Source organism: Poecile atricapillus, chromosome 2 (genome assembly GCF_030490865.1).
Source record: "Poecile atricapillus isolate bPoeAtr1 chromosome 2, bPoeAtr1.hap1, whole genome shotgun sequence".
NCBI lineage: Eukaryota > Metazoa > Chordata > Aves > Passeriformes > Paridae > Poecile > Poecile atricapillus.
In genome coordinates this window covers 82,192,427-82,208,177 of record NC_081250.1, presented here as the reverse complement: position 1 = coordinate 82,208,177, position 15,751 = coordinate 82,192,427, and the positions used below count along the sequence as shown (strand labels likewise).

The following is a 15,751-nucleotide window of genomic DNA, read 5'->3' as shown; positions in this document are numbered from 1 at the left end:
GGAACTGGGAAGTGCTCCTTTCTGATCCAGTGAAGCAGAATTTGATGGAATTTAAAACCCAGAGAGAGGATCCTCCTGTCCCACTCCTAATGAAGTCCAAGGTGCAACCTGTCATGAGGTTGAGCATGTATTCCCAATAGAAAAATGGGCATATACCATACCCAGAGGACCAATCACATAGATCCATGGACAGAGTAGCTCTCTTACAGCACCTACATAAAATAAGCAGCACTCACATAAACATGATCAACACTGATCATTTAATTCCTTCTTTCTGGAGGATTGGGATTGATGGAATATACACCTGACTGTCATCAGCCACAGGCCCACTTTCACTCATAGGTCTGGCATGTGAAATTTTAGTCAATACAATATTCATACCCAGGCTCTGCCCGCTTTACAAAGTGACTAGCTTAAACCTTGGGTCATTCCAAATGTAGATCTTATACTTGCCAATCAGTTCTGTTTGAATGTTCTTTATAGTTACACACACACTCCCCCACACACCCTGTGGGTTTCCGCAGGGACTGGTCTGAGACAGTTCAGCTACTGACACCCAGCCCTCAGTTGCCTCACCTATGTGATCTCTTTCCAGTGCCTGGCACCCATCCCATGCCCCTTGCCATCTAGTCCAGCATGAAGTTAGACTGAAGTCTGCTACCATTCACACACATGCAGACTGAGAATAAGGACTACACTTACACAAAAGATGGTTAGAGATAGAATTTAATAACAATATACAATAGATTCATTTAGAAAAATGTTCACCTGCATCCATTTCCTTTCATCCCTTCTTGCCACCATCTACCTATATTTATACAGCTCTGATCCATATTTATGCCTTCCTTTCCTCTCCAGTGTCCCATCCACTAAATGCCATATATGTTTTGCACATACACAAAGCCCTTAAGATATACCATAATGTTTTACAGAATTCCAAGTTTCTTTCTCCCCTCTAGCAAAATTAACTGTCCTGTGCCAGCCTACTACCCTTTTAGGTCAGAATCACCATTTTCCAGGGCATCCTGGAATGGAAGTTTTTTCACTGAAGCGTCTTGGTAGGTTTCCCTGTGAAATCATAACGGCAGCAACCACTTTCAGTCATCTTGAAGCAGAAAATTCAGTGACTTCTGTTACTCATCAACTGTCATTACCCTTTTGATCATCACCGGTCTTTGTATTTGATTTGATTAACCTCTCATTGGATAACATAAACCCTGTAAAATTCATAATGAATTATATCTTGTTTAGATCAGATAATTTATTTCCATCATTAGCTTATTTTCTTGGAATTTCTAGTCCTAAAGACTTTCCTTGAACAGTATAGTTCCCTGTAATGTAATTCAGAAAGAACACCGTGTACAGCTATACATATACATATATATACATATATATATATATGAAACTTCTTAGCTATTTTATATTCTTAGTACTTTCTCAGTGTACTTGTCAAGTTTTTTGTGTCTAATGCCACTTAAACTTATGCAGCTGCTTTTGAATTTCCAAGAAAATCACAGAACAATGTAGGTTAAATTGTAGTAAAGCTCCAGGTGAACTATAATAAAGAGTAATTAGGGCATGATTTCATGACTGTTTTAATTTGCCATAAGTCCATTCTGCCTAAAACTCAGACTCACTGGGTTTTAGGCAGACTAGACAGATAACTGAATGATTCATTTTCACACAGATCCATCCCCTGCATCTATCGAAACACTTCCCTGTAACAACAGCAGCAATCAATACTTTGTGCTTTTTACTATACTGAAGTGGGAGGGATGACAAAGGTTTTGTAAAATCTACATGTGGATTCAGATTATCTTGAAATTTGCTGTGTACTTACGAGTGAAGAACAAGGTTGGGGAGTTCAAAAAGGCTTTTGAAATAGAATTTTCTGTTCAAAAATGCAGGTCCTTTGTGTTTATGTATTTGTGTAGGTTTTTACTATGCAGGAGAAGTAATGTGTGTATAAAACTGCCCATATTTTCCCCTTTCTTTGTCCGTCCATAAGATTTCAGTGATTGTTTTGACTTTCCTGAAACTGAATTCAGAATCTATTCAATTCAATATGCAAAACTCCCTGTCATAAAAGGAAACAATATTTTTAAAAAGCTCTGCTTAGACAGTGGATTTGTCCAAATAATGTATAATTAGGAGCAAAATACTTACGTGAAGTATGATAAAGATCTTCATGGAAGATGCATCCCATGTGTAGGGCAGTGGTGTGATTTAGCATGATGTGCCATAGCAATTAAACCTGAGCAAATACATCAATGGTGTAAATTAAGTCCTATGCTTGAGTACTCATTTTTGGGACTTCCTGAGCTTGTATCTCTGCTGATGGCTGGAGCAAGGGTGAAAACCATATATAAAGCCATCTCAGATAATATATGTAAATAGAGAAAACACATTGAAAAAAACTTTTTTTTTTTTTTAATGAGATTGTCATGTTCCTTAAATTTTCTTTGCCTTTTTTACAGAGATTTCCATAAAACTGAATTTGACATTTGGAAAGGGCACAAGATGCTTTGACAATCTTATCTCCTCATTGCTAAAGTTTTGGGAAAATTCATGTTTATTGAATGTGTCAAAAATGGTTGTTTATTCTCGGTGAGCCTCTTGTGCCTCTAGGTACTATGCATATATGAATGGAGACTTTGCAATATTTTCTTAGAAGCAGATAAAATGAGTCAGAGTTTTTTATTGTTAATTTTTGCCACTATATAAGAAAATTTCTCTATTCACTAAATACTTTTTGTGTCAAATTTTACATCCAATTTTCTATGAACTGCTTATTTGCCTTCTAGATAGTTTTAGGGAAGGTTGATTTGCTTTGCTGAGTTATTTTCCATTTAAAATGAATTATGAAACAAGACTCAAAAAAAAAAAATAAAGAAAAGCCTGGAAACTCTCCTGTTTTGTGGGCTGACAGGGATAAATTTAGCCTTTATTCTGTGTCAAAGACTTTGCAGAGTCATTATTTACATTTTGAAGTTTCCAGAGGCTACTAAACATGACTCTTTCAACTCAGTCAAGGTAGGTCAGTTCATTTTCAAGGGTTTTGAAGATGTTAAAGGTAATGATACTGCTGTCAACTCTGTATTTTGCTATTATTAGTAATATGTATTGAATGTTTACTGAGGTACTTGCAAATTAGAATTATTTAATGGAAGTGATATTATGGGAGATATTTTAAATATTTTTTCTTTATTTTCATATTTAATCATTATTTGTAATTCTCATGAGACTATAATAGTTAACTAATTCTGTACAATGCTGCAAGATTAATGTCACCCGCAGTCTTGAGATATCTTGATTCTACCCTTGTTTATAGTAATTTAATATACTAAAGATCTTTTTCTTGTCTTTTTTTTCAAACTGTTTGCACTTAGCGATGTAGCAAGAAAGCATCAGCTTTGTTGTTGTGGATCCTGAAATCATCTGGAATAATTGCAAACCGTCCTTGGCCAAGGATCACTCTCACATTGACAACCACTGCTATAATATTAACCATGGCTGTATTCAACATGGTAAGAGAAAAAGGGGTATTTTTTTCTGATTTTTTGTCCATTTAAGATTTGCTGTTGTTGTTATTTAGCATTTTTTTAGATGTTAAATTTCTGGCCCATTGCTATACCAGGAACCTATGTGATAACGATTGCCAGAGACAGAAATGTAAAGCAGAGCAAAAGAAAACATGCTGTGTAATTGAGACCTCTGCAAACAGGATGCTCAACAAGACCTCAGACCCTGGCTAAATTTGTTAAAGAAAAATATTTTTTATAATGAACAGAAAACAATTAAATCCCAGATTTGAATTGCACAAGTTCCTTAGTCATATATGCATCTCTTAGAAAAACAGCATTGCTGAAAGAATGAAGTACCTCCTCATGGGATTTGTGGAACACTTTGTGTGAAACAAACTAAGCTTTATTCAGGTCTGTGATGCTCTTCTGCTGACTCCAAAATGATCATAATGTATACATTAATGATTTTACATGCTTGTCTTTTTTCAAAATAAGAAAAAAATTCAATGTCAAAACTTCAAAAGAACTGACCTACAAATTCGTTAGGGATTACATCTACTTAAGTCATTTAAACCCATTCTTTTCTCTCCTAACAGAGAAAATCCATATAATTTTACTATTCTTTTGCAACTATAGCAATTATAGATTAATCTGTCATTAGTTTGCCTAAAACATGAATCTCATTTAGTCTGAAGGGTCTGTTGTCTAATGGGATGAGCAGTACATGGGATCGAAAGTCTTCTTTTGTTTTGTCCTGTTGGCTAAGGCAGATTCTGTTCATAAACCTGTGAAAGTATTCCAGTTCAGTTCTGTATCTGCAAAGTGGGACCTCTAACATTTATTCAGGCAATGTTTTCATCACAATATCAATGCATACATATTATTCACATTTCAAGTGAGTGAGAGTCACATTTCAGTGCTTTTGAAATTGCAACTCTAATGTTTCCTTGAAGTGCTGGCATTTTGCTACTTAGGATTCATAAAGGACTTAGAGATTGATAATGCCTACACTGTTTTATTTTGTTTTCCTGCATTTCAGGGGACCTTAGTCAATCATTTGTTACACTAAGTACTAAACTTGTCCAAATGATATAATATAGGCTTTTAAATGTGAACACCTGAAATTTCTGGTAGTGTTCTCTCCCTTTTTATTGTTAAATTTTTCTAGTCGTGTTAATGTTGGTTTTCTGTTCTTTGTTTTTCTACTTTTTTTGAAGGAGAGCAGAGAAAAACAAAACCAATTCCATTTCCAAAATCTAAAATTCACCTAACTGAATTTAGTGTGTAAGGCTGGGAGAGGAGAAACTTAAAAAAGCAGTGGTTGAAAATGAGAATATAAACTGACTTTTCACCAGTGAAAGCAGTTAGCAATTGAAGCAATTATTATGAAAAGATGTTGATTCTCCATTAGCTGAAGATTCTATGCCTTTTTGAACTATAACCTTTAGGCATGCGAGTTATACGGCAGCATAAACCTCAGAGATTTAGTAATTTGTAAAATGAAGATCAGGCTAGATTTTCTCTTATTTTGAACTCTGTAAATATATCAGAAGGAAAAAAAGAACCTATTTGGGTTTAAAGTATACATTGAGTTAGATTTCATGCATATGGTTATTTATTAAGTTAAAAAATTTAAAAGGAGATATGGTCAGAAACTGCTTTTTGCTTAAACTAAAGTTCTATTAGTGTGTACAGCCAACTTCAAATTTGGCCTTCAAGTAGTAAAAGGCATTCTATCAAAATATAAGGAGTTTTTCACTACATAATTTTTAGGAAAAGGCTTTAATTTTATTGGCTCATGTCCAATTTTATGCGGACTGAATGTTATAGTAAAACCTAATAGGCTGTATTTTAAAGTCTTCGTACCTTATCAGCAATTTTACAGTGTTACAAATAATCATGTTCCATGATATTCATGAGATGATAATTTTAAGTACAATTCCCATCTTGAAACCAAACATTAATAGTTTGACTAGCAAAAATGACTTTAAATGTGATTGTGAAATTTGCATTAGCAAACTGTGGGAGAGATTCTGAAGTATCGTTATTGTGTCTCCAAGCAACATGCATTTAATAGTAGAGTCCGCTAACTGCATTTACTTCCATGAACCATTTCAGTAGAAAAAGGCAAAATGTAGCCATTAAGATTTAATGGAGATAAAAAGTATCTAACCATGCTACACCTAATAAATCATCGTTAAAACCAAAATGTCAAATAAAACTCAGTCTTCATGGTCAAGGGGTGCAATTTTATTTGAAATTAGCTAAAGAGATTAGTCTAAATCTCTTGTTCAGGTTTGAGACATGTAGTCCTGATCAGCAAAGGGAAGTTAAAAATCAGCTAATGTCACTTAAGTATCAAATAGTTCTGAGCTGAAGGGAGAGGGTAAGCATTGGATATAGTGCTATGTAGATAGTAGGACATCTATGAGTGGCTGAGGAAAGCTGTTTTTTGTCAAGCTGACCTGCTTTAAACTGATCAAGAAAGTATCCTGCATGGAGCAATCCAGGTGGCCCAGAGTGACTGTAGGAGTGCATGACTGCAAAGGGTCAATACTTGGAAGCTGAATGAATGACTGTATGCAATACATCAAATGATTGTGCCTCACCATCCTCTGGGATTCATGTGATCTCAAAGAATACAGCATGATAAAAGAGTCCTGCAACAGCTCTTGATTTCAGTGACTTCTTCTTCAAGCACATGGCCCAGGAAAATCTCAGGGTTGTACTGTCGTACTCTTGACTACTCTAACTACCAGCGTTAGGATTCAGGATCTTAGAATCATAGAATAGTTTGGGTTAAAAAGAATCTTAACAGGTCACTCAGTTCAACTCCTCACTGCCATGGTCAGGAACATCTTCAACTAAATCAGGTTTCACAGAGCCTTGACTAACCTGACTTGGAGTGTTTCCAAGAATGGGGTATCCACAGCCTTCCTGAGAAACCTGTTCTAGTGCCTCACCACTCTCATCATAAAAAAATGTTTCCTTGTATCTAATCTGAATTCACTCTGTTTTAGTTTAAAACCATAACCCCTTGTCCTACCATGACAGACCCTGCTACAAAGTTTGTCCCCATCTTACTTATAGGCCCTCCAGGTACTGGAAGGTGCTCTAAGGTCTCCCTGGAGCCTTCTCTTCTCCAGGCAGAACAACTCCAGCTCTCTCAGCTTGTCTTCACTGGAGAGGTAGTCCTGCCCTCTGATAATCTCTGTGGCCATTTTGTAGATATTACTTGCTTTCCTGTCTTTTCATCCAGTGAATTTTGGCAACTGGGCTTTTCCCTCCTAAGGAACACGTTTAGAAATGTGAATACTGAAAGAAGTTTGATTATTTTTGCTCCATTGGTTAATGTACATCTGTGAGCACAAGCAGCCTTAAATGATGCAATCATTAGCCTCCTCTAAGTCATGAATTATATCTTATGTTCAAATAATGACAAATAATCAAACCTGCTTTCATTCTCATAGTGGAAAGTTAATTTCTTTAATATACTTTCCTTTTAGTGCAGCTGACTCTGTTGCTGACCTTGTATTTTTAATTGTCAAGCTCTTTGGCAGATACACTCTAATTATACATCCCCACAGTGCCTGGTATATTGAAGACCCTTTGTTTCAGATGGTGCCTAATGCATATTTTCAAGAAGAATAAACAGACACTGCCTAGAGGTTGACCTGGCCTCGAGGTTGGAAAGAGAAAGCACAGCTGAAGTAATTTCATTTAAGTGGTACTCACAGGTCCCAGTCACAAATCTATTCTAGATTATAGACAGGATTTAAGGAACTTGAAAAAAATCAGTATCAATCTAGGTACACTAGACTTGCAGAGATGCGCTAGCAGGTGACACACTGCTCTGAAATAATGTTTACAGCAGTTCTGGTTTCTTTCAAGGGTGTGGGAAGAGAGAGTCATGTTGTCACTGCCTTTATAAGTGAGCATCTCTCCATATCTGTCAAATACAAAAATCATGCTGTCTGAGTCTGTAAAGGGCCAGCAGGCTCCTCATCTCCCCTGTTGGTGGGAGCTTTGAGCAAGACAGTGACTTGCGACTACATATTGCATCTACAGGGGGCTAGGAATTGAATACATGGTGGCATAAAGATAGTTATGCGTTTTCACTTGGCACACAAACATCATAAAAAAGAAATTATTGAGCAATTTTATTTTGGTCCATTTGACTGTTAACAAGACATATGCCACAAGACACCAAATAACAGATGCATGAGCACTGTGATGTTAAGAGGCCTTGTACAAACCCTGAGGCAAAATGCTTTAAAAATTCTGCTAAATGCATTTCAGTACTCTCTGGATTTTCATTGTCCTTTTACAACTTGCTGATACCTCAGTATCACCTTTATTTGGTAAAAGTGCATAATAGTCTTGGTAGGAACTTATCATTTCAGGCTGTCCTTAAATCTCTCCTTTTAAGCCTGGGAAGAGAGGGAATGATACCAGAATTTGGGATTCTTTACACTATTCTTGGGGCATTCTTGTGAGGAACTGGGAATAGAAGTCCTGACTCAACTGCCAGACCAACTGGCATTTTTCAAAGGAAGCTGTGATATGCATTCTACATCCAAGTACTTTCATACCTCAGTGAGAAAGATGGCTTCTTTTCTAATGAAATCTAAACTAGTGTATTATGTTGCTGTTTTCAGATGAGAGATGCACTAATTTTCTTATCCCATGTTTTGAGGGGAGGGTCTATCACCACATGGCTCCCATTGAAAGCAGGTATTTTCATTATGTGAGGCAGAAAACTCACAACTGAGGATTGCAGATCATGTGAACACAAGAAGAGAAAAAAAACTGTTAGAATATATGAAGTTAAAATAAGAATGTAATGGTAGCATGCTCAGATGTTCCCTGACAAACATTGGTATTCATAAAAAATACTGCTTTCATTTGAGTAATTTGAGTAGGTGTCACTGCTTAGTAGGACTGAACCTACTCTTACAAAAAATACTATGTTGAAGAATAATATGTATCTTCAAAGCATGACAGCAGATATAGATAACTGATGAGAGACAAGAAAGACAAGTGCAAACACATCATTCAGAAATAAGTAGTGTCACCTGCTCATGGCAGGTGACAACACTTTCATATCCTTTTTTTTCCCCCTTTTTATATTTATTAATATATGCATAGGTATACCTTATTTCATAGTGTTCTGTGTATACATGTAACATTTATAGGTCAGAAATGCTTTGTGAAAAGTTAAAAACCCAAATTAAAATGCTTAAATATAAATTAACATATATAAATATGCATGCCATATGTGTTTCTATAATATAATTGTGTTTGAGTTCTTCATATTATATAATCTTTGTTCTGGGGACATGCATAAGGTGGGATTCTGAAACTGAATATTTCATGTTTATAGAAAAAGTATATGCACTGTTAGTGTGATGTGAGTTCCCTTAGCATATGCCCTTGTTAACAAAATCTATTAAATAGCTGAGGGAGGGAAGGGCAATAAATCCTCAAAGTTGTCTGAAGGGCTTTTGCCCAAAATTGTTCCTGTTAAACGAGGCAGATGACCATCAGCTGGCTTAAAAAGTAAGCAAATTACTTCAAAAAATCCTTAAGTAAAGAAGGAAATAGTGTGAAAAGAAGTATAAAAGAAACAGAATCACAGAATGGATCAGGTTGGATAGAACTACAGTGGGTCATCTGGCCCAACCTCCCTCCTCAATCAGGGTCATCCTAGAGCACATGGCACAGGATTGTGTCCAGATGGTTCTTGAATATTTCCAGTGCGGAAGACTCCACAACCTCTCTGGGCAATGTTGAAATGTGTAACAGGAGACAGAGAGCTGTGAGTGGAAACAGATGATTGTCAAAATACTATTCTGACGCTGTCATAAGTCACTTCTCTGGCATCACACCTCTGCCTCAGCCAGCAAGAGCAGCCTGCCTGTTGGATACTGTGACCTGCCTACCACGCAAATGGGCAGACAACAGCATGGGCTGGGACAAGCAGGGACCACTGCTCAGGTTTGTCCCTGCACACGAACTCAGAGGGACCTCTCTCCAGCATGTGCATTGACAGCTTGCAGGGAGCTGCACAGGTGCACATAAAACTAGAGTATCTCCATCTACTTTCAGCAGCATGTGCCAGTAGGGGAACCTGCATTCCCAGAAGAGGGAGTGTGTGCATTTCACCCACATATCTTGTGTGGGAATAGGCAGATGTACATGTAACTCTCTGCATGTGTACAGCATTAGAGCTCTTTGGGACCAGTTACAGAAGGATTTTTCAAAATCTGTAGGTATTTATTAACATTTTGTAGGGTCTGTTTTCATGGTTTATCTGTTATATTTCTGATACTGATCTTGATCCCAACTTTGTAGTTCACTGATGGCAGGTTAATTATATGTAGTTTCACATACACAGTTATGTTAGCAAATATGTTATATGCACAATACATATTTCACATGCACAGTTATGTTAGCAAATCAAGAGAACACAAAAGTGCAACTGCATAAACATAGGTGATTGCCAGCTTGGTTTTGGTAGTAGGTGGTGTATTGATAACCTTTGCAAATCCACAACCTTGTAGCTCTGTTGAAGGGGAGTTTGAGAGAGAATGGCTTCAGACTCCTCTCCGCAGAGCTATAAAACATATCAAAGGGCACTCAACACAGGTGGTGACATGGGAGGGTGGATAGTCTTTAGAAAGATAAAAGAAGTCACTGTGCATGTACATTGCTGACTGCTGCCAAGGGGGATTGTGGGTCTCTGTCCTTGCATGTTTCCAAGACCTGGCTTTACAGATCTATGACTGACCAGATCTAATGTTAGTAAATCAATAAATTGTTTTGACCCAAATTTAGTTGCTCCAAGTGAAGTGGTTTCCTGTGTGATTACTGGCTGAATTTGACCAAGAACTGGCTGAATGACCCAAGAGATAACTGGATTCCCTTTTCTGTTTCAATTACATTAGTCCTTGTATTAATGTCAGCATTATTATGTTATTGCATTTGTGTAAACCAACTTCAGTGAAGACTTCTTGTTTTTTCTCTAATTTTTCCTGTGTTTAAATAGGACATTAAGTTGAGGTAAACACAGGAATAATTCATATTGAATATATTTCATCATTGTCTCTTGGATGTGTGAGCTTCTGATATATGAAAGTAATATAAAAAAGAGACTTTTATCTTTTATTCAAATTGAAAGTGTCAGATGAAGGTTAGCAAAGTTGTTTTTGTTTGAGAATAGAGGAACAAGTAATCATGGTGTGTCATCTTCCTTTTCCTATTTCAAATTAAAATGCAAAAAATAGTGAAATGCCAAAGTTAAATGTTTACATGCAAGGCTTTCTCTGCTTCTATATTTCTATTCTCTATTTTGACCTTAAACAGCTGTCATGCTAATGGATTATATGTTTTTTTTTCTAGTTTTTCCTAGATAATTCTGTGATAGTTTTTCCTTCAGTTCTTAATTCATCAAATGCAAGTTTACCTGATTCAAGTAATCAGACACAGTGGTGTATACAAAATAACTGTTTTTTCCTACCGGTAAGTTCATTTCACATTTCTTTATTTGTTTACAACAATTACACTAAATTGAGTGTTACCAGATCTGCTTGAAGTTAAACACCAACCCATTTCTGAGACTGCAGTAAAAGCTTGATTTTTTTTTAGCCAGCTGCAACTGCATTTGAAATAAGTGGGAAGTTAAATGAGATTAGTACTTCTGAAAATACAGGTTTTAATAAATGTCAGATTTAAAAAGCAGGAAACAGAATAATAACAAGGAAGTTTAAGTCACCTGTGCTAATACATCACAAAATATCAAGATAACACACAGCATCTGCAAAGCAGACTGTGCACTGAAAGCCAGGTTAGTCTGCAAGCAGGTTTCCCATGGTGGGAATCTTTTCAGGTGACTGACCTGAAAATATTCACAATTTTCATCAAGTGTGAAATTGTTGCTGCATATTTGGTAAGAAATGGTGTGAGAGGGTGGAAATAAAACTTTAATGTACCACTATATAAACTGCTTCAGAGATCTGAACTGATCTGAAGAAGATGATGTAACATGAACCAAAAGCACAATGATATACAGGAAGAGGGGGAAAGACATAGCTGCAAAAAAGTGGGAGCTGTGTCCTAGAGAGCAGTGATTCTTAAAAGGATTACAAAAGACCTGCAGCTGAAAAAAACAAGCCATATATTGTGTCAAAATGGGTCAGCTGGGTTTGGGTGAATAAGCTGGTAGCAGCAAGAGGAGAAGGGAGTTTATTTCATCTCTATGGTGAAAAAAATGAGGCTATTACCAAAATGGTGTGTCCTGATTTCAGGATTTATAGCTCTTAAAGTATTAAAACAAATTCTTCCATCTAGAAAATTTTTTCTTTGATAGATTGGCATAAAAATTATATTAAAATTTCACTTCTGACATTATTATCATTGTTATTGTTAAAAATATGTTATTTTGAATCTGTGTGTTAGTTTTAAGCTTTATTCATGTCAATAAACTTTATGTGACTTATGATAGTAAACCTGACATCTATTGACTACATTATCTAAGTTGAGTACATAAGAGCTTCAGGAATTACTTTAGCCCCAATTGAATTAAGTTCATTTTGAAGCAAAGTAATTGATTTGCCTCTTTCTCTACCTCCCAAAATTACTTTTTTGATTAGTATAGCTTACTTTTTAAAAAGATTTAGCAAAGACTCCTCAATAAATTATAGTAACATTTTTGTGTTTAGTTTTGTTTAGTTTTGCTATGATGCTTCTGTAGTTTCCATGTAATAGCAGTTAATGTGTATATCTGCTCCTGGGACAAAGTATCATCTGATATCAGTACAGCCACCTCCACATGTTAAATAAATAAAAGTTATAATACTGACATCTAAAAGATGCAATTTTGGAATGTGTTTTATTTGACTAGGAATTTTTTTTACAAAATTTGGAAAATTACTTTGTCCTAAAGTTTTTTCTATAGAAAAGTATGGGAGTAGAATTCCTTCTTACTTCATTAAAGATCTTCATACCCACAGAACTGTAGGTCTTAAATTTTACGAGAAGAGACCAAATGCATTGGGCTGGATCTTGGTGCTGCAAGGCACCAGACCTGTGATCCCAGTAAGAAAGACACTCAGAGTCTGTAAGGTATTGGTTAAAATATATTTATTAGCTAGCAAAAGAAAGAAAAAGAGAATAGATGAAGTCACTCCCCTTCAGATACTGAGAATCTTGATTTGTACAGCATGAGGTGCAGATTCTGTCTGTGTAGAGATTACACAGCATTTTCTTCTTTTCAGCTGTTAGAGGATTTTTTTAAAAGGAAGTATTTCTATTCACTGCTTCAGCTGTCAGACAAAAGGGACATCCATGAGAGCTTGCTGTTGCACTGCCGTATAAAGCCAAGGCTGCAGAAGTGGCATCACACTGGGTACCAAGTGGGAGCTGTCTACAGGCTCCTGGGTGGTGAAAAGTTGGCTAAGCTTAGTTGGCTGGGGTTATCCTGTGGCTGAGGAATGCACTAAGCAGGGGCCTGCACCTGCTCAGCTTCACTGCTCTGTGGATTGCCAGACACTCCAGTTCTGCTTGTTTCTTACTGAAATACTACATTGCAATGCAAGGTCTGCATTCTTAAATGTGTGGCTGTGCCACTCTTGTCTAATTCATCTACCCTTGTTTGAAATTTTCAATCTATTCTCTGTATTCTTACAGAACACTGTCAGAGACTGTTCCACTTGAAAATTTCTGGGTCTTTGTCAGACAGTATCCAGTTATGTATTCTAGATTGCCTCTCCTTGTTTCTTTTAGGAAAACTGATTTCAACAGTAGAATGCCTTACTGACTCGAAAAAAGATGCTGCTATTTTTATGTAACACTGAATTTGGAGTGTGACCTCCTCTGTAATGCAGCTATCAGAGAAGTTTTATTTTTGGTGATTCTGAACAATAGTTCTATCTATTTCTTATTTCAATCAGATCTTCAAGCAAATTACAGTAGCAACAAAGATTGAGATAAATTTTGCCTGATGTGTGCTGTGAAAATTATCCATCTTAGTGAACTTCCAAAATTAGTATCCAGTGATTTAGGCTCTGTCAAAAGTGCTGCCATCAACAAGTCAACAGTAGTCTGAAAACGGCATGACTAGAAATAGAATGCTTTGTAGTTTCAGGAAAAAACTTCCTTGCAGGGTGCCAGACTGTAATTTTCAGGAAGAATTTCTGGCAAAGGGGTTGTGCATTAAAGACTAAGATAATGATTCTAGAGATGATTCCCGTTGTATCATTAATTTTTATGCCGTAATCAATTTCCAGAAAGTATCAGGAGAAAACATTTTTCCAGGAAAAAAACTTCAACTGTACATATTTTTGTTGATATATATGACGTAGGAAAGAAAAGCCTTTTTTCTTTAGCAATTGAATGTGTTCTTATATGGTTATTGCTCTACAGGATTTGGGAAAAGGATTTTTTATATTTATATTATGCATAGGCTCTGTTAATAGCTTTCTATTTTTCCTATCCTAGCTGTATTTCTAGAGTTTGTAAAATTGCATATGTATGAGATTCGTAACAACTGTGTACTGCATCACTTTTATAAAAACTGCAAATATAGGCAATGAAATTATTGTTTTCAGGCCTTGAGACATTTTGCCTTGACCCAAATGCTAGCAAGACATACAGGGCAATCCTGGAACTCAAGGATGAACGAAAATTTTACAGTGTAACAGGAATAAATCTTATGTCAATCTGTTGGCAGCAGACTCCTACATTAGATTTCAACACCAGCAGAGGTATCCCACAATTGGAGATGAGTAAATCAAATGTGTCAAAGGGATAAAATTAGGGACCATAAATTTTTTTTTATTGGCTGTCTATAAACCATAGTGTCCCAGACTGTGATAGATTGCACACTTCAGTGGTCAGACAATAGTTTGTTTTTTAAAGTAGCCTGAACATTTTATTATGCATGATTTCCTACTCAAGAGCCAAATTCTAAATATTTTTCCATTTGATTTCTCTTTGCCAGTATTTTATATACAGCTGCATATTAGGGCTCATTTCCTGTTCTGTTTTCCTGAGGATAAATTATGAGTTGAAAATGGTAATAATGTTGATTGCATTGGTGGGCTACAATGTTATCCTTCTGCACAGTCATGGGCCCATGCTGGATGACTACAGCAAATTTATGTATGCAATGGCACCTCTCAGAAGGTAGGTGGCTAACTCCAGTCTTTCTGAAGTTAAATACTACCCATGGTAGTTCTTATGTCATGGAACATACGTGTTTGGCTATGTAATCTGAGTCACAATGTAAAATCATTGTCCTCCTGCAGTTAATTTGATTTGTGATTAGAATAAATTAGAATTAAGTAAGTCTGGACAAGGCATTTAAATCACATACTACAGGAAATAGAGTATGGTTTAATTTGCATTTTTGTCATAGAGGATGTTGCAAAGACATCATCATCATGTTTGTTAGGGCCTCAGGCTGCACATGATTAAGGTTTTCAGGGCATATTTGCTAAAAATGGAAGAAAATCGGCTTCCCCAGAACTAGTACATAGTCTGAAATGTTTCCAAATTAAGTCTTAGAAATTGAAAAAATTAGTAGACCAACAGTTTGGATATTTTTTTATTTTATTTTGCTGTGCCTATCTATTTGTATCTTTAGTTTTTAGTGAGACTGCTGAAATCTTTGTTATAGGTAAGACCAAAATTATGACTCCATATCCTGTTATTCCTGTGTAAAATAATTTTTGGACAGCTGTAATTTCTACCGCATTTTCAAAACAAAGAGGTGGTTCTCTTCTGTGTATGCCAAGTGTATGGCATATGCCACATCAGAAAACCTGGATATTGAGAGTGTAGTTTCAATATAATTTTTTCTGTGCTGTAACAATCATGGAGAAGGATGTCAAATGAAAAATAATCTAAAAGAAAAAAAAAATGTGTAGGTTTTCTTTGCACTTAAATCTAAAGACTACATTAACAAACCCAGGTCTTTGTTTCCATTTTATTAATGGAAAGGGTATGGTGTGGAGAACCTGGGGACAGGTTGGATTGAGCTTGTGCTTTTGGCAGCTTTGATTTTGTCAGTCTAAGCTGTCTGTTGGTATTTTCCTTCCTAAATCTCCCAGCAAGGTTCTTGTGTCAGTGGCATGAGTAGGAAAGTTCTAGTGTGAACTGTTCCCATTACCTTTAGTGACTTCTGTGAAAACAGAGTTTTTAATAAACTGTGCAAGATCTAGTTTGTG

At 36.2% G+C, this 15,751-nt stretch overlaps 1 protein-coding gene across 1 annotated transcript in view; it reads left to right on the top strand.

Annotated features, from left to right (window-relative positions):
- ADCY2 (adenylate cyclase 2) overlaps nt 1–15,751 on the top strand; it is a 283,051-nt gene that overhangs the window by 245,114 nt on the left and 22,186 nt on the right. The window contains exons 16-18 of the mRNA XM_058831650.1: nt 3,390–3,527; nt 10,926–11,045; nt 14,524–14,708. Coding sequence (XP_058687633.1) covers nt 3,390–3,527; nt 10,926–11,045; nt 14,524–14,708 — 443 coding nt within the window. The remainder of the gene's footprint in view (nt 1–3,389; nt 3,528–10,925; nt 11,046–14,523; nt 14,709–15,751) is intronic.